Source organism: Plectropomus leopardus, chromosome 12, assembly GCF_008729295.1.
Source record: "Plectropomus leopardus isolate mb chromosome 12, YSFRI_Pleo_2.0, whole genome shotgun sequence".
In the NCBI taxonomy this organism is placed as follows: Eukaryota; Metazoa; Chordata; class Actinopteri; order Perciformes; family Serranidae; genus Plectropomus; species Plectropomus leopardus.
In genome coordinates, this window is record NC_056474.1 from 29509670 (window position 1) to 29533118 (window position 23449).

General features: G+C 40.1%; 1 protein-coding gene across 1 annotated transcript in view; it reads left to right on the forward strand.

Moving 5' to 3' along the window:
• The window catches only part of map4l (microtubule associated protein 4 like), a 129706-nt gene that overhangs the window by 62222 nt on the left and 44035 nt on the right, over nt 1–23449 (forward strand). The window contains exon 6 of the mRNA XM_042497553.1: nt 1439–2797. Within this exon, the coding sequence (XP_042353487.1) occupies nt 1439–2797 (1359 nt within the window). The remainder of the gene's footprint in view (nt 1–1438; nt 2798–23449) is intronic.

Below are 23449 nucleotides of genomic sequence, written 5' to 3' on the forward strand. Positions count from 1 at the left end.
TGAGAGGGAAGATAGGAGACGAGTCTACCAAAACTGCACTATATGGATTTTGAAGTCAATGTTGTTTTGATGTTACGTTACATCACTTACATACCTATGTCTTGTGTGAAACCACAAGTCAATGTTTCTTAACGGTACACTCTTTTCAGACATTTACATCACGTTACCCCACATTCTTATCTTAACCCAAAACATGAACTTTTTTTCTGAATAAAACTAAGTAGCACAACTGTTTTAAAACATCAACCATGTGTTTCAGCTTCGCATCATATAAATACGCAAAAGGGTGCCCTGTGGGTTGCTTTGAGATGCCGAGGGGCGTTTCAAAGCATCAGTATTTGACGAACTGGGAATGAGAACAGGTTGGTATTATGTATGCATTAATGTACTGATGACTTGAATGAATGAATATTTTTCCAATTACCTAGAGTCAGACAATCGAAGACTTTAATCTCTGCAAGTAAAACAAGGGTATTTTGAATGGAAGTTCAGCCTACCTTTGCCTAATTGATAGTCGTCTATGGGATCGAAGTAGCTCTTAAAATGACCCATGCACCATTGCACCTATGACTGTGATGGACTTGTGATAGACAGAAACAGACAGAAAGAAACTGGTGCAGCAGAACCAGAGATATCATATTTTTTATTCTAATTATTCTTTTTTTTCTCAAAATCTGGCAAAAACTTTATCCACAATGCAAATTGAGATTTGGGTTATGCTGTTGATTAATGTTTCCTTGAGCGCTAGCCTTTAGTAGAGATGAGGAGCGGGATACAGAGGTCTGGTAAAATCACCTCTATCTCCACAACCACATATGTTTATCATTTTAAATTTGTGGTCCTCAGACCCCATCAACACTGACTCAAGTGACATCACTTGAGGGCATTTATCATTATACATAGTGGTCCTTCTGGAGACACAAAGGCTCTATATGTTTTTTTTCACATTTGCAGTAGTATTTTCCAATGCCTGTAAATAGACTTTGATGTAGAATTGTTGTTGAGTCCCCCTTATTAAAAAAAAGGCCTATTGTTAAGTACCCTAATCCCCACTGTTGTCCTAATCTAGTCAACATACCTTCAAAAGATATGCAAAAGCACAAAACAATGTATTTGTGAGTTTGTCTGACTCTTTGTAAGAAGGAACAGTTAATTCTGCAGTAGCATATTCCTATAAGAAAGCAAAAATCCACCTTCAGTTATTGGTAATTCTTCAAGCTTCACTTTTTCAAAATATCACATAGGCTGGTATGGACCTTAATTTTGGATGAGATCAATGATTACACTCTTTTACTGCCATGAAAAAGTGGCCAATTTAGACATTATGTAGTGAAAACCACTTATGGTAACCACAATCTGATGGCTTTTTGGCAGGTGATTCTCTTACACAGTATGTGATTGGTTCCTCCTCTTATAAAACCCTCCCCCCCCTCGGCAGCTCCCATCCTCTCTCCCAGCGGCTCTATGGAGGACAGCAGTCCCACTTCCTCTGCCTCTGAACCCCTCAGCCCTGAGAGAGTGGGGCCGGGGGGCGAGGCTGGCAAGCAACAGCAGAGACGGCGGAAGAAGAAGAGGAAGGGCCATGACCAGGTCTATGACTTCTTGGATAGCCAGGAGAATAACATCGGACAATCAGACAAGCATGGGATGCAGGATAAGGGCGGACTGGAGGCGGAGGAGGATGAGGACGAGGACGAGGAGGAGAACTGGGAGTGGGAGATCAGAGAGAGTGGAGGAGGGGGTAGAGTGAAAGGCAAGAAGACAAAGAGTCGGGCAAGACTTCCAGAGGAGTGGGGAGGGCCCCAGCAGCCCATGTCTCCCACGCCGGCTACTGCTGGTCCTACTCAGGCTACCACTGCCAACTCTGGTCCTTCTGACTCCAAAGCTCCAGACACCAACCCTAGCCCTGTTTTGCCCTCTTCCCCTGCACAAATACCCACAAGTTTCATCAACAGTTCCCATGCTAGCCTTGTAACAGATTCATCTCCACGCTCGTATGAGCCGATGTGTGTAGATGATTTCCCTTTGTCTGCAAAAGACGGTCAAAAAGCAAATGAAGAGAAAATGATGACCAGCAAACCTGAACCTAGCGTTAGCACAGGGGCTAGTGTTGCCAACAAGAGCAGTTTAGCTGGGGATGTTAGTGGTAGTCTAGCGTTGATGACAGGGGACAATCTCAGCCCAGTCTCCCAGACCTTCTCTTTCCTGGATTCAGTCCTCCAGACCCCTCCAGGCTCCACTCCTGACTCACAGACCACCACCCCTATCACCAACACCCCTTCCCTTGCAACAGCTCCCTTGACAAAGTCCACCTCGGCAGAAACCTCCACTCCTGCCTCACACGTCACTTCAGTTTCCAACCCCTCCAAGAGCACCCCAGACCTTCCTCCTACTTCCACCAACCCATCACCCTTAGCTGCCACAGACACACGCCCTACAGCAACTGCAGTTGGATCAGTCCTCAACGCCGATGCCAAGCCTTTTGTCCCCTCAGCCTCACTCACATCCTTCACACCCACTATGACTGCAGCTGCTCCTATTGTTAGCACAACAGCAGCCGCAGGAACCGCGGCGTCCACCACCACCTTCGCCACAACCCTTAGCTCCTCGGCTTCTCCCTGTAAGAATGAATCCACTCCCACGCCATCATCAGACACTTCCCTCAAAAGTGTAGCCACGCCCCTTAGCTCAGCAACAGCCACTCCCCCTCCATCCATCACCCCCGCAGCCCCTCCTTCTCTCCCTGCACACTCAGAGCACCAGGAGTCCTCGTCGCCACAGCTCCCCCCAATGGAAGGTTGGTGAACTACAGGGAAGATTATGAATAACACTGGGCAAATTTGATCAAATGATAGTAGGCTAGGATAGCAGGAAGTAGCTACTATTTGTCTTCCTGTATGCATGGCTCTTTGTCTGTGGATTGAGCACCAGGCTTGCTTGGTGTTTGATCCTTTTTATCTATGTATATGTAATAACCAGGCCCGACACATACATGTAGAGCAGCTCAAGTTTTAATCTGTATCATATCTATAGTAAATCTACACACAAATCTGCTTTGGATCACAATTAAAAATCCATAAAAAAAAGTTTCTATTACAAAAAGGTACCAGAGAAACATTTGTGTCCAAATAAATCACCCTTCCCATATGTTGGCACATGGGACACAAATGTACTGTGCTGGTCGGGCCCTTTATTAACAAACCTGCAACAGTAAACTGATAAGTTGATTTGATTCCCCTCTGCCTGCCTCTGTGTATCTGTTACCGTGATCATAACTATTTTATCACTTGACCTGCTGCTGCTGTTAGCTCTACTGTCCTTGCTTGCTCAACTGTCTACTGTTTTGTCTGATTGTCAGCTGCCTGTGTAACCTCCCACTATCTCCTCTCTGTCTATAGAAGCACACACATGACCTGGGTCCTTGCATGGCAAAGCTAGTTTGCTAATGCCTTTTAGCTTTAAAGTTACTTTAATTTATCAGCTGCATTGAGCAAAGTTCGCGTAGTAGTACAGAAGTTAAAAGTGTATGTGACTGAGAAAAGTGAATTGATTTACATGTCTGAGGTTGCAAAACCTGCATTTATTTAATTTTCTTGATAGCTCTTGGGTTTATTATGCCTATATTCTGTGTTCCTGTTGCACCTTTTTATAATGATTGTGACCACATTTAGAGTCTCAAAGACAGGTTTTTTTTATAGAGACAGAAATCCTAATTTCAAGAGACTGTAGACATTCAGGTTTAGGCAGCAAATCTAACACATGCTACCCACTAAAGACCAGATTACAGTAAACTAATATTTGCAAAATAGTCCAGTTTTCTGACATGTGAATTTATAAGTTTACAGTATTTAAACCTATTAGACAAAAGTGACAGTTTGCCGAAAGTCTAGATGAATAGATTAATAAATAACACTACAGGCAAGAGGCAAAATATGTTGTTTTGATTTTTAACTGTCTGTAAGTCATATGATGACAACAGAACTACCTCCATGAAAAGTGAATAAAGCCTCTATAATTATTATTGGCATAAGATGTCAAAGCTCAGGAAGATGCTTATTAGGCACATCAGTTCAGTCTTTTGCAATTCACTACAACAGCTCTGACAGAAGTTAATGATGGTCAGTTTTTGGTGCCATTGATAGAAATCTGTGAATTCAGTTATGTGTTTACTGTTGAGGTCATAGTTGGAAAGTGGCGTTATGCTAAACTACATTATCTTGAGACGTGTTTCTAATTTTGTCCTCTCTGTTCACATATGAGGGGTGATGGAATCATAGAGACGCCTCTAAATATAATTCAGTCCAGCACAACGTCATCACTAACTATGACCTGGTAAATGTGCTGAGCAGTTGTATTAGGTTGCATTTGATTGTACAGGTGTTAAGGGTGGGGGAAATTGCTAAAGCATAGTATTGCAATATTTTGGTGGCAATATTATATCAATATGTGGACACTCAATAAAAACTAAACTTTTGGTAGCCTACAAGAACAATTAATTTGCTGCTGTTTCAGTCCACAAGATAATTTTTGCTGCAAGAAAAATGAAGTGAAAAAATGTTATATATAAAACTTTATCTTGTAAGATAAAACACATGTTGACTTTTTTTCCTTAGGGGACATAATTAATAAAGTATCTCTGATAATTTACAGTTGAAAAGGGGTCAAAAATTGCAATATATGGCAATATATGTTGTACTCAGTATATTGCAAAATGTTTAAAACCACAATAGTATTGTTTTGTGACTTAAGTATCATGAAAATATGGTATCGTCGGGCCTCTGGTGATTCTAGCCTGTAGCAGGTGCACCTAATTTAGTGGCCACTGAATGTATTTTTCATGTAAAGAATAAATCTTCAAGCACAGAGTATCTTAAATGAAATGAAAAACCATTTGCAACCTTGATCCTGCAATACAAAGATCCAGAGCAGTTTATAGATTTAAAAGTATAGTGTTTTTGCTCCTGTTCCAGTCCAGGCTAGAATCTACTCATCTGATATGTCATCCTAAATGAAAAATTAAATCACCTGCAGAAATCAGGGTTTCCCCCAGTTGTTATTAGAAACACAGACTGTTGACAAATCTTAAAAAGTTATGTGTATGACATAACTTTGACGGATCTAGCGGACCACCCCCGAGAGTGTTAACAGCCCTGTAGTAACCAGCAGTCTAATATCTTTCTTTTTGGCCTGTCTGACCTCTTGTGCACTGGGGTAAACCCCGAGATGACCTCAGTTCAATGCGTCTTTCTCCTGATAATGCTGGGTTTCAATCCTGTCTCTGGAGACATCCCACGGTCTGCTGAATGAAGCTTTATTTTCCAGTGTGATTCTCTCGACTTCTCCTCAACCTTGTCTCACAACTAAAACCTGACCCAGTATTCAACGCTGATGTGAAATCTGCGTTACACATTGGTTAATTGACTAACTTTTGCCCCCAAATTCTGACACAGTAGACCTTTATTTTGAAATCTCTAAATTATCTCTAAAACGTCTTGTAGTCTCTAAAATGTCCTGCAACTTCCAGGAATTCTAAGTGGAGTTTTGAAGAACATTCCTGATTTTCATGTTGTATTAGAAGTCTTAACGCTGAGACAATGTTTGATTTGATGTTAAGAAAGTGTCTTTGTCTAAACATTATCTCTTTATTTCTCTCCCCTTTCCCTCTTTCTGTTTCATGATGCCACCAATCATGTGACCTTGGATGACAGGTAAGACAAGTTTCTCTTTTTGATGTTTGCTTATTTTATTCTCTTTTGGGGCGATGATGCACACTCCTGATCCCACGGTGGTTTTACTGGGATTGTGTGTTGAATTTAGTTTACCGTGGAGGCATGCGAGAAAAGCTGTTATTTTCATGAATTCGATGTAACATGGGGTGAGTAACTGACACATAAATAGTCGGTCTCAGTCAGTAAAATCTGCTTGCAGTAGAAATTTACGTCGACTTGTCAGCGAGTATATTGGAGTATAGGCACCTTAGGTAACTTGAAATGAGGGTCTATCAATGCAGAGTGGTTACTTGGAACAATGCTTTTGCCTCATGCTAACTCTTTGTGCATGAGGCCATGAGATTATGCTCCAGAGCACTACATGTCAGCATGTAGCCACAGACAGATGAGTAATGTTGTAAATAGCAACATTGTCAGTACATACTGGATATTTACTCTTAAGTTGCCATCATTTGTGGAATGGTTTGGTGAAATATTATCATCAAATATTCAAAAGTATGCGCCACCCTCTTAAGCTGATGTTGCACCAATTTTTGTGACACTTTTTGTGAGCTAAACAGTTCAATTATCTTGGGATAATAAGACCAATGTGTTACAGTGGCATCTGTTGTTTGGATTTGCTCCACATTTGGCACAATAGATCTAGAGCTCATCAAGGATCTGTTGATGTGACTTGTCTGTCGGTCTGTTAGAGTCTTTTGGTAGACTTTATAGACTTCTTTGATACAAATTTGTCTCTCTGAGTTGAAAAACTAGACACTAGATTGTTGAACTGGATTTTACAAGGCTGCATGAAGTTGCAAGAACACATGATATAAACAGAAACGGGTATGACCATTAGATGCATCTCTACTGTGTGTTGGGAATATCTGGATATGAAGCTTTTGAATGTATAGTCTTTATACCAAATCACATTTGTTATATTTGATGCTGGTCAGCATGATCAGTCAGTAGTTTCCATTAGCCGTCATACTGCACACATTGAAATTGTGAATATCAAATATGCCTAATGGAATATGTCAATTTAAAAAAAAAACCTTTTCATCTATTGTCTAAACTATTCATCGCAAAAAGGTTTAGATGCACACATGAGGTGGTATTTCAGGCGATTCCAAAAAAGCCATATATCACAAAACTGCAATGGAAACACTTCTTTGGCTTTTCAAGGTCACATGATGCTATGGCTATGTGCTTGTCAGCAGGAACTGGCTCTCTCATGATGCAGCAGGAGCTACAAGAGCTGTTATTGCATCACATAACTCTTCAAAAGTTAAGCGGTTCGTCTGGGAGGTTTGAATCCACAGTTCCTCAGTGAAATCTTGGACTATCACCTCCCAGAAATCCCTCATATTTGGCCGCTCCCACGTATGAGGGGCTTGTCTTTCCATTATCACTCACATAACTCGCCTACGTGGCCTTGGATTGGAATTAATGACAGCTAGTGTGGTGGCTGCAATAGGAATAAAGCTGCTAATGTTTTAAACATCCATCGCCATGCTTCTTGGAATATTATCGCCAGAGAAGTTGCAGAACATCACTCAGTGGAAACGCAGTCATCTCGCAATTGTGTTTTATCGACATTCCGATAACATCGCTTAAGTTTTGTGCAAAGCTGTCAAGGGAACCTGCCTAGTGACAGTTGAGGCATTGGTGTTATCTCATTATGGTTTCCCACCCTGTGAAAGCTGCAGTTGAATGTATTGTATCATTGCCACAATGATACTGAGCTGTTTTTTAAAATAATTGTTATACTTCACAGCACATAAATTGGTTTTAGACCATTGTCAGTTCAGGGATAGGTGAGTCTTTGTATACTCAACAAATGATATATCAATGGCAAATGCATCTTTATCTTCCACGGAGAGGACACTACCTCATCTGTCTCAATAAGTAGAAATGACAGTAAATCTTTACTGAAACTCTCCATTTACCTCATAGTTTCAAGCCTGTGTGTCTGTGTGTTTGTTGAAAAGCTGTCTCTGCTGCAGAGGACAGCACCACCCGAGCCTGTCTACTTTGTGTATTCAGTCAGCACTAAATTGTTCCAAGGTGAATGTGTTGCTCTGTAGCTGGTCCTCCCTCAGTGCTGCACTTGGCTGAGATCTGCTGCTTGTTACAGCCCAGTCACACGAACTTCACGGGGTTGAAAAATGGAGGTTATTAACACAGTCCAGTGTGTTATTTTTCAAACAGACGTTTTGGTCCAGTACAAATTAGGCTTTTTAATATTCATTAGCTCAGAAAATGGAAGTAACTTAGTTTGTGAATCTTTACTAATATTTTTAAACTTGCTGCTCAATTGTTGTAGAGGTTCTGCAGTCCCAAAACATCTGAATTTCTGATTAAAATGGTTGCTTAAGGTCAAATTGCAGTGGATTTCTGCTGTCAGTCTTTATGCTATCCGTCCTATTCTTTGCAAATATACCACAAACATTAAACACATTCCATTTTGCTATGAGAGTTTGAATCTGTAGCAGATGAATGCCACCACCTTTAGAAAGACTCATATTTTATTTTGAAAATCTTTGTTTAAGCTTTTCAGCCATGACTCTAAATCTGTAGTAATGTTTAATCAAATAGTTTAATGAAAAAGTACCCATAATAACACCTGCGCAGTGATGGAATTCGTACTCAAATGTTGTATGACATTAATCAGCAGTAGGCGAGAAAGCGTGTAGGTATGTCCTCTAAAGCCCTCGTACAGCACAGTTGTGTAAAGATATTATTTTAGTTAGTAGCAAAATCCAGCATAAAATGGTAGATATTAGAATTTGTGGTATAAAAGCAGTTCCTTTGCAGATGTGCTTTCTATTAGTGCCTTAACCTGGATTTTAGAAATACTGAGGTCACTGATCCAAGTTGTACCCTTTGTCGCCTCGGGAAAAAAACAGTTACCAAAAGGGTCTCAACATTTTTCTTTTTTCTTTGAATATTTCAGTTTTTATTTGTCAGTAATCTGCTAAATTATATATTGTCAAATTTTATTTTATCTCAGTGCTAACGTAATGCAAGGAATAATCTGTGGAAAAATACTCTTAAGATAAAGTAAAATACCTACACAAGTTTTTTCTCCCTCGTAGAATACAAACTCTCAGGTTGCTAAAACCCCCAAACTCACAGAAAAAAAAAAAGCTGTCATTGGGTCAGTTTGGATAAGTTTCACCTTCACTTTTGTTAAGTTTAGCTGCCAATACTGTACATGGTTAGGTTTAGAAAAACATCATAGGTTGGCTTAAAAAGTTTGTTAGTTTTAACATAATGTTAGTTGGCATACATTGCATAGTTTAACATATCCTCATACAGTTTGTAGGATATCTTACAAAAATGTTGCGTAATTAAAGTTGCATAAAGGCAGGTAGGTCAGATTTAAGAAATGTGACATACCTTAAAAATACTCAAAGTTACCCTCTCTTTTTGGACTTTATTTGTTTAGTGCCATCAGCCTATTGGTCTCAATATCACAGCCTTCTCAATTATGTGGGTTCTTTCATGACTGAATGTGTTGTATTTGAATTGTGGTGCATAACTTTTTAAAGTTTTATGTACAAACAGTGCATTAAAACAGCCTGTATAGTTAAAATAACACTGACTTTTGGTTTCACACGGGAAACAAACCCTGGTCTTTTTGGATGAACATCTTGTGTTTGTTTGACCAATCTCCCGCCCCAACCACTTCTTGCTCTTTTTACTAAAGTCACTTGATATGCATCATCTCTCATAACAGAAATCACAGCTATTTAATGGGCTGATAATGGTCTTCTTAACCTACTTATTAGTTTAGGACCATTCTAATCCAGATCTTTCATGTGGATAACTACTAAAAACACATATTTATGAAGTGATAGCATTGTAAATGGGTGGTTTCTTCTTCAACTTTTACTCCTACATTTTAAAATGATCATATTTTATCATTCGTTGCACATGTGAGGTTACTTGTAAGATTTGGCCCAAACATTGCAGGTTTAGTGCTTGTGTTGTTGCCCAGTGAGAGTGGGAATTTCAGTGGATGGGCTCTAATGGAGTTGTTGACAGCTGGCTGCTTCCTTGGTTTAAGGTTTGGTAGACATCGGTCACTTAATTATTCTAAGTGTGTCTGTTTCTTTCTTCTGTCTTTGTGTGTCTCTATTTATAAACCTGCGTTCTGCCTTCACATCTCGCTATCTTCTCTCATATGCAATATTGATGTCAGGGACTATTTCACCCTTACATAAAGCAAGGACGCGCTCACTTTTTACCGAGCAGGCGTGTGTGCGGCCTGTGAAATGAGCTGTCATCCCTGTGTCTGTGTTTATGTACCAGCTTTCATGTGTGTGTGTGTGTGTGTATGTATAAGAGAAAGTACTCTTCTGTAGGCAAAGCACAGGAGTAACCCTCTTTTTTTTTTACCAGTGAGAGAAATCTGGAATCCAAACACACACGCGATGCTCTGACCTGGTTTTGTCCTTGAGACTGAGCCAGTGAGATTGAATCAAAGTGAATACTATAAATTGAGATAATCTCCGGGGACGAACGTGTGTTGTGGTTGGCTGTCTGACGTTGCAGATAGATAATCATGTTGCAATGTGTGTCTGTGTCGCTTGTAAAGGGCTTTGGGGCTGTTAAGTCTCTGCCCTGCTCGTTGGCTCCATCAGGTGTCTGCTGGAAGAACTGCAGCTCTCAGCACAAACTGCTGCTGCTGCTGCTGCTGCTGCTGCTGCTGCTGCTGCTGGAGCTCATCAGAGACGAGATTCAGATTAAGATACACCTTTATTGATCCCCAGTGGGGAGACAGTGTCTGATGGCACAGAAAAGTTACTGAGGAGCATTGGACAGACTGGCTCCTCGATCAGGAATGTGAAGGCCATTACACATATGGCCTAAAGATTGTGTATTTTTCTTTAATCTTGGAATTTTCAGCTCAGCTCCTACAATAAGTCTAAAATACACAGTGTAAACACAACTGTTACATTCAGACTGTTGAAGAGCAAAAAATGCTCCTTTGAAGCCCATTCAGACTGACATTTTTGATCCCACAGCCATCAAAGCATAAAAACATGCATTGTATTATTTCTGGGTGTCATTCTGGGCTTTTGCCTTGGAATTTTGTCATTTTCACTATTTTCCATCTGATGATGTCTTTTTTTTACCATATTTGGCATTGGGAAAAAAATGCACAGTGAATGTTGCTGCTAATCACTGGCATATTCCAGGCTGTGATAATAAAAATCTACTCAGCATATAGTATCTTGAGAATAATTCTGTTTTTTTCATCTAAAAACATCGTGGCATCATGTCCAAAACTTGGCATTTAAAGAGTTAGAATTTCAAAACTTAATGAGTATTTAATAATTATGATTAGGACTGATGCTGGTTAAAAGATAAACTCATGAAAGTAGCCTGATTTTCAAAAGCATATTTTGTGTGCAGAGTGGTTTGAGTGTGTGTATTTGACACTGCACTTACAAATCTCTTGCCAATTTGTGTGACTTCTCTTATGTTGTTGATTTCCTTCTCCCCATGTTTTTGAAAGATGGGTTTCAAAGGGTTAACTCACCTCTCACATTAAAAAAAATGTCCACAACTTTCTCTTCCCAAACTGGCTTTGAAGAAGGTATCAACTATATTCAAGTCAAAAGGTTTAAGTAAAAAAAGTAAAGTCACAACTCATTGGGGTTAAAGTCCAAGTTGAGTTGCAAGTCTTTTTTGATTTTGCCAAGTGGAGTGTAAAGTCTAAAACATACACGGTCCACAGCCCTGCTCCATATACTCATTATTAGATCTTTTATGTGGTGCGTTCAGCTGCTTTGAGACGGTTTGGCAATCTGCAACGTGAGTGACAAATGCTGAGCAACTGTAGATTCTGGAGCTTAAATTGTTTTGTTTGTCATCTTGAGTTACAACAGACAGGGGTTGAATATTTAATAATTTTAGTTATTTTTCTGTTATTTGTTCCTTTAACATGCATGACATGCAACTTGGCAAATGTGTGACTCACAGGTGTATGGGATTATTTATCATCAAAGCCCGAGGAGGATAATAGAAAACCCCTGGTTAAATATTAGACAGCTCATCCTTCTTGAGGGCTCGTTTAATTCTGCATGTGATGGATCTATAAGATGTCCCTGCATGATGCCGGTGCATGCAGCGCTAACCAAATCATGTTTCACAGTCTCTTAAAGTGGAATTTTTCTCATGATTGAGCCCAACACGAGCAAACATCCACATCACATTTAAAGACACCTGTATCTGTATTTTGTATGACCTTTTAAATTCTTCATCCCATATATTGGCACTGTTCTGTTCAGATGTGCCAATCGTCTTTACTGTATATTTATATAAATGTTTGGCTCCTTTCCGTCTGCTGCTGCCAGAATGCCTCAAAGTTCTTCTTCCTTCCTCCGGCTTTCCTGCCAAATCTGACTCATTGACACGTATTGCAATGCAGCAGCCAGGAGAAGCTGTCAGTCTTCTCTATTTATGTAGGTCTTCTCATTTATGTCGTCTTGATTTTAGCACTCTTTTCCTCTGATGCTAATTTCTCTAAAAAGATACTTTATTTGGGCCATTTTAACAAAAGTCACAGAGAGACAACATGCCCCTCAAAAGTATTTTCACCTTTGAACCCTGAGCAAAATGGTTTAATTTCTTTCAGAAATAATTTTTTTTTAAAAGGCAATGAAGAATTTGGCAAGAAATGTCCCGCATATTGCAAGAAATAACTTGTTAGAACAACAATGTTTTGAAAAAGGTACAGAATAATGTCATCAAAACGCTATTATAATTATGTATTTGAAATTCTGTAACAGATTTTTAAACTATTTGTTTTTTTTTATCATTTCCTTGTTTATTTTACTTTATTTTTTTACCTTGCTTTTTTCTTTCTTTCCCCTTTATACAGATTTTTTGGTAATTTTCTTGCCTCGCCCCTTTGTCATGCTTTTGAAAGACAAATCAGTTTGCTAAGACTGTATCAAAAAGCTATTTTTCATGAAACAGCTATTTATAATTATCATAATTTTATATTAAAAATGTTGTTACAGAATTACTATTATCTTAAAACACTTTTTCAGGTTATGTCCTTATTTATTTAATTATTTATTTATTACATTCCTTTCCTTTTTTTCTTTCATTATCTTGTCATGCTAATTGTCAGGGAATTTTCTTCTACTTTTTAATTGTTTTTATTTATTATTATTGTTGTTGGTTGTTTTGTTTTTTTTTTACTAATTTCTTGATTTAAGTTTGTCATTGCTTTTTTCTCGTGTTCTTGAAAGAAATCAAGTTAATTTGCTCAGATTTTTCATGGTTTAAGTGCTAAAAGTAAGAAGTGGGCTAGTGAAAAAGTTTCTGGAAATTATTTTTTTTCTTCTTGGCCTCCTTTTTCTCCCACCTTTTGCCGAAGTCTCTATCTTTATCTCTACTCCCACCCTTTTTTCTGGTTGAGTCTTTTCCTCTCTATTTTTATTTCATTTCATCTCCCTTTTGGCCACTACTTCTCCACCTGGGTGTTTTCCTCTTTTCTTCCTTACTTCCTCCACCTTCATCTGTTGCCCTTCATCATCTTTCATCTTTATCTATTCCGGGATTCCACCATCTTCCTCAGTCCCTCTGTCCACCCTCCTCCATCTCTCTCTCTTCCCTCCTCTCATTTCTCTCTCCCTCCATCCTCCATCTCTTTGCCCTTTCCGTCTCCTCCATCCTCATCACGTCTTCCCCTCTCCTGCCCAGACTCCCCGTGTCGCTGCGGCACTGTTATAATCACCGCATTGGAGATTGGGGGGTAAGGCGGGGGTGCAGCGTTGTCAGGGAGACATGGGAGGCGGTTACCGTGGAAACAAAGAGACTCTGCGAGTGAGGGATGGAGGGATGGGGAAGGGGTGGACTGGGTGTGACAGTCAGTGAGGTCGGAGAGTAAAAATAGAAGCGCTATGACAAGATCCTCCACCCTCCTCTTCTTCCTCCCCCCGCCCTCCTCTCCCTCCCTGCCCAGCACCATGGGCAACCAGCTGTAGCATCCTCTTTCTCTGTCTCCTCCATCTCCAGCTGATGTTCAACAATCTGTGACCTTCACAGGGAGGACTTCACAGTGACCTCTGTGATTTAATTTATTTATTTATTTATTTTGCCTGAGCAGACAGCAGCAAGAGAATCACATTTAATTTTTTATGTCTTTTTTTCCCCTGTTTATTAACTTTATTTGCCTCCCTCTATTTGTGTCCCACAGAGTGTCTCTGTGGTCCAGCGTCTTCATTGCCAGGTTGTCAGAGTTTAAGAGATTTTCACAGTTTTCACGCTCCAATTTGGGAGCGATATTTACACAATCGCACATTTATAGTCATTAAAGTTTTGAGATATAATTTTACTTTCTAAGTTACAGTGGTCCTTTCAAAACACAGCCATCTCCCATTAGCATACTAATGAAAAGACGTGCTGTGTCTAAAAAAAGGATTAAAAAAAAAAAGCTGGAGCAAGGGACTGACATATACAGGCTTCCATTTTTACTTGTGTGTATGAAGCCAATTTTGTGAACTTTTTTTTTATCTTAAATTAATTTTGTAACTGTTGTGCAAAATATGACACAATTAGCTCTTACATAAACAGATATATATAAAAAAGGAATAAGAAGGATCCTAACAATAGCAGTCAGTACTATTAGTGCACAAATAGAAACAAGAGAGAGTTCTTGCTAAGAGCCAAAGTGCTGCTGAGAAAGGGATGTGTGTTTGTGTTCATCCATGAATATTTTTAACCCTTTAATACCTGAACAAATTGACTTAATTTATTTTAAAAACATGGTGGGGAGGCAATAAGCAAGTTAAGGAGAAATCACCCAAAAATGTACCCCCCCCCCCCCACAAAAATAGTGATGCCCATCCAGGTTCCAAAAGGTTAATACAAATATTGATATTTTCATTCTGCAAACTTTGCATGGTGCTAATTGAATACAAATTTAAATAAAGTTTGGCTAAAACATGGGGGCTAAAATTGTCTCAGTCCCAGGCTGATTATCAAATAGAGATAAGACCAAAATAAATGATGACGTAAAAATCACGTTACACTGTAAATGATATTACTAAGGCTGTGAAAGTCTATTTTATCAGAGGAGGGGGCCCAAACTGTGTCAGACTTTGAAAACTCCCTTTTGCCTGACCCAGTTAAGCCTGTCACGTTAAAGCTCAGTACTAGTAAACTGCAGCCTAAACAAGAACAACATCTGCTCAACAGGATTAAACTCACATTTAGAGTGAATCAATTAGCAAAATGTAAAAACCTAAATAAAGCCAATCTATAGATGTGCATTGGCCTGATTTTCTGGAACATAATCAGGAAAGTGAAGTGAATCTCGTTCTGTCTGAGCAAACGTTTTCACAGCAGTGTGAGCTGCAAAGAGAAGCAGCATCTCTGGGTGCAGGGACACCAGCAGGAGTATCAGCTAAAGGTCACTGCCACAGGCTTCCAGACATGACACTTCATAGAAGACATAATGAACACACTGCAAACTGCCAGCTTCCACAGCCAGGTTCTTTCCATCTGATCTGGTCGCTATCGTGATTACAGTTTGTGAAGGAGAGATTCAGACACGGAGGGGTCAGTCCTCTGTGTCGTCCAGGTTTCAGGCTTGCTCTTGTCTTCTCTGAAATACCAGAAAGTCCGCTGTCAAATCAACAAATTTCTCTGCTTTAATGTCTTTGAATGTTAGCATGTTAGCCTGAGTCTGACCCAAACTTTAACCCCATTAGAACCCAATTATGTTCCAAATTTTAAATAAAAAAATTAATTAAATTGTAATGATGGGATTTCTCCTCTGGATACCTTTTTAAAAAGGTATGTTTATTAATTTTATGCAGTTATACATTCAAACATACAACAAACATCTGAATTTTTCCCCAAAGGGAATATATGGCAGTGTGAAAACAAAAAAATATGATACTACTGATAAAATAATTATAATAATAATAACAATAACAATAATCAGAATAATAATATACAGGAAGTTAAACACAAATGTGACATGCAAAGGACCATAATAATAATAATAATAATAATAATTGCAGTAAATAAAATGAGGAAGTATATAAATACAGCATCAATCAAAATACTGAGTGAGTTACTGTCACGTTCCTGACAGTAAATCTAATGCCTCTTTAATATCACCGTTTTTGACAAATTCCAAAAACCTCTCTCAAATGTTATTAAAATGAAAAGTTTTCTTTCTAGTCAGAAACCTATTATTATTTTTTTTTTTTAAGGTTATTTTTTGGCATTTTTGCCTTTATTACACAGGACAGGAGATTGATAGTGTGAAAGGGGGAGAGAGAGGGGATGACATGCAGCAAAGGGCTGCGAGCTGGAATCAAACCCGCGGCTGCTGCAGCAAGGACATTGTCTTCATTTATGGTGCGCCTGCTGTATCCACTGAGCCAGCCGACGCCCTCTTTTATGTATTTTTTTCCCCCTGCCCATTCCCATGGATGTAGAATCTTAACACAGAAATGACCTAAAAGTGCAAAAACAAAAATTTCAACAAAAATGGTGACATTATTTATTTTTCATGAATAATTAACTCATATAGATGAACATAGCGATACTATACATATATTCATATCTATTTATATTTACATATGTATATAGATATTTTCATTTTTGTCATCTTGACTCAAAATAACCTTAGTTTCTGAAGTATCTCTGGAAAAGATTTAGTGGAGACCCTCCAGAGATAAATATTCTGTGAACATTATAAATACGATGTTTTTTAAGTGATTATATCATTATAAAATCCAATCAGAAGTGTATTTCCTTATATAAACTGTATTTTTCTTTTAATTTTCCAGTGATTTTCAGATCCACAGTCCATTCCAATCTACAGATTTTTTTTTTTTTTTAATCCTGAGTAAAAGCTATATATCTTTTATATAATATTTTGACATGTATATCATGTCTACTTAAACAAGAGTTTAAACACAAATTATGTACTATAACAATATGATTTACAGACTGAAACCTGCCTTGTGCTTCCCCCTCTTCTCATGGTCGCCCATGCTCGTTAAAAAAGGGGGCGTGGCTCTACTGCAGTTCACCTGAGATGGTGTATAGCTCTGTGATTGGCTAATAGACATCCCATCAAATTAGTCTGTGTGTTTGATTGGGGTCAGATGACAGTTATCACAGATCTATAGATCCTAGAAAAATTAGGCCCGTTGGAACGGACAGGGGGATCTGAACAGGTTAACAGAATCATCGCCTGGATTTCTTGCATAATGTTCGCCCTTTCCAAGTCTATTGAAGGTGAACAACACTCTAATGTCTTCCTCTTCCTCTCTCTGGCTGCCTCTCCCTCTGTGGTTACAGTAGACAAATTGTTTATGGAGGATTATGTAATGACACTCATTCATTTTCAGTCATGCCTGACAAGCTGCTCTTGTTCTTTTGGCACAGGCCTCGGGTGTGTGGGGGGGTGAAGCGGGGTTGCTGGGAGACAGTCAGCTGTCATGTGCAATGAAAAACTTCACATGTCAGTGTTTTTCATCAGGCATTTGTTTAGAATAGTGTTTCAAAGGCGGGGTCGAGACCTTGAGCTGGCTCACTGGCAGTTGATCCCCTCATGGCTGGAAATACTCTGGAGATAGTTCCCACTGTGTCTGCATGTACTCGCTGTCTGTCTGCCTCTGTTTTTCTCCTCTAAGAGCACTCAACACTTTCACTCATATCAGCGCTTTTTACACCATGATGGCTCCAAGATCCCAATCTTAGTTATAGCAATGCTTTTAATGGTGTAGGACTTAACCCTTTGAAGCCTGAGCAAATTTCTCTGAAGAAATGTTTCAAAATTTAGCAAGAAATTAGTAAAAAGAACAAGAAAATGACCTGAAGATTAGCAGCCCCCTCCCCACCACCAAAAAAAAGGACATTTCTGGACATTTCTTTTACTAGTTTTTTCTTTTATTAAAAAATATTTTATATATTTAATTTCACTAATTTCTTGCAGTTTGCTGTACAGTTTTTTATTCTGTTTCAGTTCCAGTTATTGACCATAAATACAGACGTTCTAGATTAGGTTTTATTCTAAGTATTTTTAAGATAGATGCTGATCAATCCATTTTCCCACCGTTATGGCCTGCAGTACAGTAGCTGAGGGTTTACTCAGCCTTTATTTTACCCTGTGTAAACATGCATGTTGTACATCTCGTGAACAAGTATCCCACTTTGAACATGACCTTGGTCTTTGGGAAAGGTTGTTGGATGCTTTAAGCAGCCAGATGAATTGTCAGTTCTAGTTGAAATTCTGTCAAGAGAGAATACTGAATTCCAGATGGCTGCACTCCTTGAAGCCAATTTATGCTCTCTGCATTGAGCACGGAGTCGAGTGTTGAAAGCATCATTATTAAGTCACTGTAAGACATTAGTGGCTAGAATGTAGCTGTTCTTAAGTAGATGTAGTTTTATACTGGTAGTTTCTCACAATTTTCAGCCAAGTTCAGAAAGTCAGTGCTCTGCAAAAAAAAGTGGAGATAGGAGAGGCTGGGTGGACGATGGGACCCGTCGACGTCAGGATAGTTTTAATCCTTCTTGCAAAGCTGTAGAGCAAATCCTGAGAGGAGCTCAGTGGGATATTGCACCAGTCTTGGAGTGGAAAAGACTCTTTTCAGGGTGGAAAAGGAAAAAATTTACGTTGCACTCATCTTACCGTACCCTCTTAAGGTCCTGTTCTATATGTTGAATGGAGATGGCCTCTGGAAGCATTAGGTCGTAATTAGTGGTGTGTTAGAGGGCTATCATTACCATAGGTGGACCACAAAAGAAGAAAAAAGAAGTCAACCAAGATAAAACACGAAGAATTTCTTGAAGTTAAAAAATTGTAAGTTTGATAAAAGAAAATGCAAATTGGGAAAAAACCCCAAAAACATTATGTTGAGGTTTGACCATTAATTAAACCAGTGAATTGCAAAGGATGACTCTGTCACAGACTATGTGTAACAGTTGGCAGTGCACACAGGTAGTTTGAGACAAGAAAATATAAGAAAGAGTCTTATGTTGGTTATGTTGATAATAATTCTTTATTTTACAGCTGAAAGGTCCAGTTAACATGTGTTCCTCTGCCCCAGCTTTTGACAACAAATGATTAACAAATGGCAGCAATACGTCTGTATTTTTTCAGTGAGTCTGAGTGTCATCATGGCAAACTGTGGACCTGGTAAGACCTACTGTAGCTGGAACTACCACAGAAGCAGTTTTGAATATTTTTTTGGTCAATGAAATAGCACTTCACATCCCTAGCGCTCCAGCTGTACATGTGTGCAGTTGAGAAGTTCAAAGATGGGTGTTGTTGGAAAAAGGAGGTTGAAAAGGGCCATTGGTCCCTGCCATAGACGGTATATAAAGACTGACGACACGACGCAATGCGATTGTTACAGTACTGTTCTGTTGATAACCTTCCATGGACTGTAACATAACTGCAAATATATTTTCTGAAGCTGTTGTCATAGTATAGCTGTAATATGCATTCATGTGTGACAGCATTTGTTTACCGTCACATACGTTTCCTTATTTTCTCCCTGTGTTCATCCCACCCTCCGTCTCCATCCCGTGTCTGCCAGCTAGGTAAAATTACAATTACAGGGAAAATGGGCAAGAAAAAGACAAAAATATTATGACACCTTGGAATGGAAACATTTTTATTTATTTTTTAAATGTTTTCCATGAAAATGTGTCAGTACCCTGTCACTGGAATGAACAGTGGCCCACCTCCAGTGCTGTATCCAGGTCTCTTTAAATATCCATGCTTCATGTCCCTGACCCACATTCATTTTAAAATGCTAAATTGTCGCTAGAGTGAGGCCATGGTGAGACGGTCTCTTGTTTACTTTATTATAGACAATTATTTATTAACCCTTTAAAACCTGAGTAAATTGGCTTGATTTCTTTCTAAAACATGGTAAGAAGTCAATGAACAACAAAAGAAGAAGAAAAAAAAAGACAAAATTAGTTTTAAAAAAAATGCAAAGAAAGTTTTTGAAAAACAGCAAAAAGGAAATGACTTGGGAAAAGTGCTTTAAAAATTTAGAAGTAAGATATAGAACAATTATAATAATAATATGCACAGAAAACGTGTCTGTAACTTCAACTAACCGAACCAAACAATGAAAACTAAATTCCAAACTTGAAGCCACATTGAAATTGTCGCAGTGAAATCAGTCAAGCCACCAGTGGTATTTAAACTCATTTTGTCCAATGAAGTATATCTTTATTTAATCAATTTAATCAGTGTTATCAACTAAACCAATGAAGGTAATTATGATGAGTGAGTGAAAATTAGAACTCTGCAAAGTGAAAATGTGAAAGTCAGCTCAGCGAAGGCACAAATTATTCAGGACGACAGGGCAAGGTTCAGAGCGCATACTTGTTTCATGTTGACACAAGGCATCATCACATGACGTCAATGTGATAAATTATAGCTTTGAAATATACATTTGGATTTTTTTTCCTTAAAGCCAATCAGAGTCTAGTCAGGATGATTACAGTCCTCAGTGATGTCTCACTAATCTCGCCTTGTGTCTCCCACTCTGTATCAACATGTGAACAGTGGCTGTCATATGGCAGCTGAGTAACTGTGACAGCCATTGATCTGTTTTTGTGCATGTTTGCCACTGTACATGTGTGTGTGCCAGCATGCCTCTTTGTGTGTGTGTGCCTGTGCACGTTTGTCGCTAGGGGCTGGATGCTGAAATTTTGCTCCAGCGAATGAGGGAATATTCCGGGCTGTCATGTGACTGTGTGATGTCAGAGAGAGAGAGAAAGAAAACAGAGATACAGAGAGAGAGAGAGCAAGGTGCAATTTAGCCCCACAGCTGATCCGTGCAGTGCTCAGAGAGAAGCCGAGACGACCAGATACGCACACACTCCCACTTTCACACGCACTCTTTTTGCCTTGCCTGTAAACACACATGCACTTCACACATCAGCACAGTTGCACACACGCACAACTCTGAGGCTTAAAAACAGAAAGGATGCAGTGCTTCCTCTACTTTTCAAGCTCATAACACTTTTGGATGCTGAGGACATTTCTGCCTCCTGGACAAGAGTGAAACGACACTGGAGACACACTCGAGCAGGAGACAGGAGGACAAACTGAAAACAGAGAGAAAGACGAACAAAAATTGTCAAAAACAAGACAAAGAAGAAGTAAATAAAGACAGAGAAAGGACTGGCAAGAGAGATAGCCAGAAAAAGAGCAAGACAAGAGGACCTGACAACAGAGCGGGAGAATGTCCTTCCTGTCTGGCTCGCCCTGGCAGCAGCCTGGCATTATTAGTGCTAGCAGCGGGTACGGACAACCTTCCAGTGGGCATCAACAGCAGCAGCAGCATCAACAGCAACACAAACCTCCCACAACCCTCTCTGGTGCCAACATCCCTGTGGTCCTGGCTTCCTCTCCACTGACACCCTCCAGCGCGGCCTCTGACCGGCGCAGTGAGTGGCACTGCCAAGGCCAGATGGCACTGGGGGGGGCGCTTCCAGCTGCAACACAGGGGGGGTCCAAAATAACTTTGATGGAAGGCGAGGTGAAATTAGGGCGAAGCGGGACCGAGGGGACATTGTCTGGGACGGTGGCCGAGGCGCCAGGAACACAGAGCTTCAAGATGCCAGGGCTGAAGATAGAGGACGAGGGTACCAGAGGGGGGAGGCCAATGGAGGAAGGACATGGGGTGGGAGGAGCAGGGGGGTCATTAGGGAGTGCAGGACAGAGCCCCAGCAGCCCTCTGTCTTCCCACTCTTCCCCTTCCTCTTCATTGCCGTCCCCTTCCATCTCGCCAAATTCTGCACCAGAACGTAAAGCCACGTCGAACTTCGGACAAAATCTACCAAACTACACAGGCAGCAAAGATGGATTTTGCATCCAGGGATCTCAAGTGTCTGCCCAAAGCCAGGGCTTGCTTCCTCCTCCAAAACAGGCCTCAGGGCAAAGGGAGACAAACACACTGAACCCTTACTTCAGTGGAAGTACCAGATCAAGTCCTGGACATAGAGAGGATGAGACAAAATCTCCTACATTCTCTACATCTGGAGGCCTACTTGGAAGTCTGAAGGAAAATTCTGTCACAATTGTAACTAATCAAACGCTCAAGCCATCTTTAGGAAAGCAAAGTTTTGATATGCAACCAGCCAACCTAGCAGGAAGTAAAGATTGTGCCATTAGAGGGCCTACTGCAGGCCTACCTCTACCCTCAGCCAGCACTGGTGTTGGGGTGGGTGGTGTAGGGGAGAGCAGAGTGGAAAGAGAAAACTTAAGCCATACTGAAAATGGAAAGATGGAGACACCTGGCAGAGGCGTAACAGATCCTGTCACAGGCCACAAATCCCACCTAAGTCTCGTCGATCATGGAAGAGTGGAATCATGTGCTATTAGAACCATCCAAAGCAGTGACCTACCACAGCGGACTGCAGTGAGACGGGCAATGTCTGACTGTTCACACCTGTCTGTTCCCATGGTAATGACCGGGACGTACCCCACTGGTATGGGAGGCTCACCAGTGATGATGCCCAGCGTACCCAATTTTGCCCTGATGGGAACAGCATGCCCGCCCAGGACGCCCTACCCACACGTGGCTGTCAGACGCTCCCTCACAGTGTCGGACGGCACAGAAGCTGCAGCTGCAATGGCAACAATGATGTCATCCCCTTTAATGACGTCAGCTGTGTTGCCATCATCACCACCTCCTAGGAGGCATCAAGGGAGTTCCGAGACCAATTTTTTACTTCCTGTGCCCCCCCCTGCAGGAGCGTCTGCTTACAGCACGCAAGATAGAAAACTGAATACAACGGGTAAGAGTTTCTCTTTGTATGTGTCTGTTGGGATGGACATTATAAAACATACAGATTATCACAAATATCAGGTCAAGTTTCCCTAAGCTGGTTCCAAACCTCTGAAGCATTGCAGATCTTAGATTTGTTGGTTTGTAAGTTCAATTTGCATTAATATCTCTCTTAACTCTTATTTACTGCTTGTAGAAACAGCTACCGCAGCTTCCAGCTTGGTTCAGAGCAGAACTAAACAAAACAACTCCAGCAAGATCTTTCTTGTCGTGCTGCTACTAAATATGAGACTGCCATGTAATCAGAAATGGCAGTATTCGTGTTTGAACTCTTCCATTTATTGTGATCAAGAGTACTGATCATGAGGAGCTGAGGGTTTGTAGCTGAAATGGCTGCTAGATGCTGGTTCCTGTTGCCTAGAAATTACGCTTGTATTGTAAAAAAAAAAAAATGGCAGTTGTGGTCAGTTGTTCTTGTCAGTGGTGCCATAAAGAGTGTCACACTCACCAGTTTGAGAACTCAGTTTTGGCCTCAGACCAGGACTTTGATTCTGTCTGTCTCTTGTTGATGCTTGTCATGGAGCTTTGGCCCATAGTCCATGGAAATGTTGCTTTGTACTACTCTACAGCTTGTTTGGTGGTCACTGCCAAACCTCACCTCATTGAGTTTGCAATTTGTCCTTTTAAACAGAAGTGAGCTCACTACCGTGGTTACAGTGCTTTGCAATGGTAACGATACACATGAAAATGGCTGCTACTCTGACCATTTTGATTTGTTGATTTGAATGTAGGAAATATTGTTAACTGATGTATCTGGCAAGTCACAAAATTGTTGATACTGAAAGTATCAGCAAAATGTTGATGGACAGTATCAGCTTGTACAAAAAACAAAATCAAACTTCAAAACAAGCAATATAAAACACAGAAAGA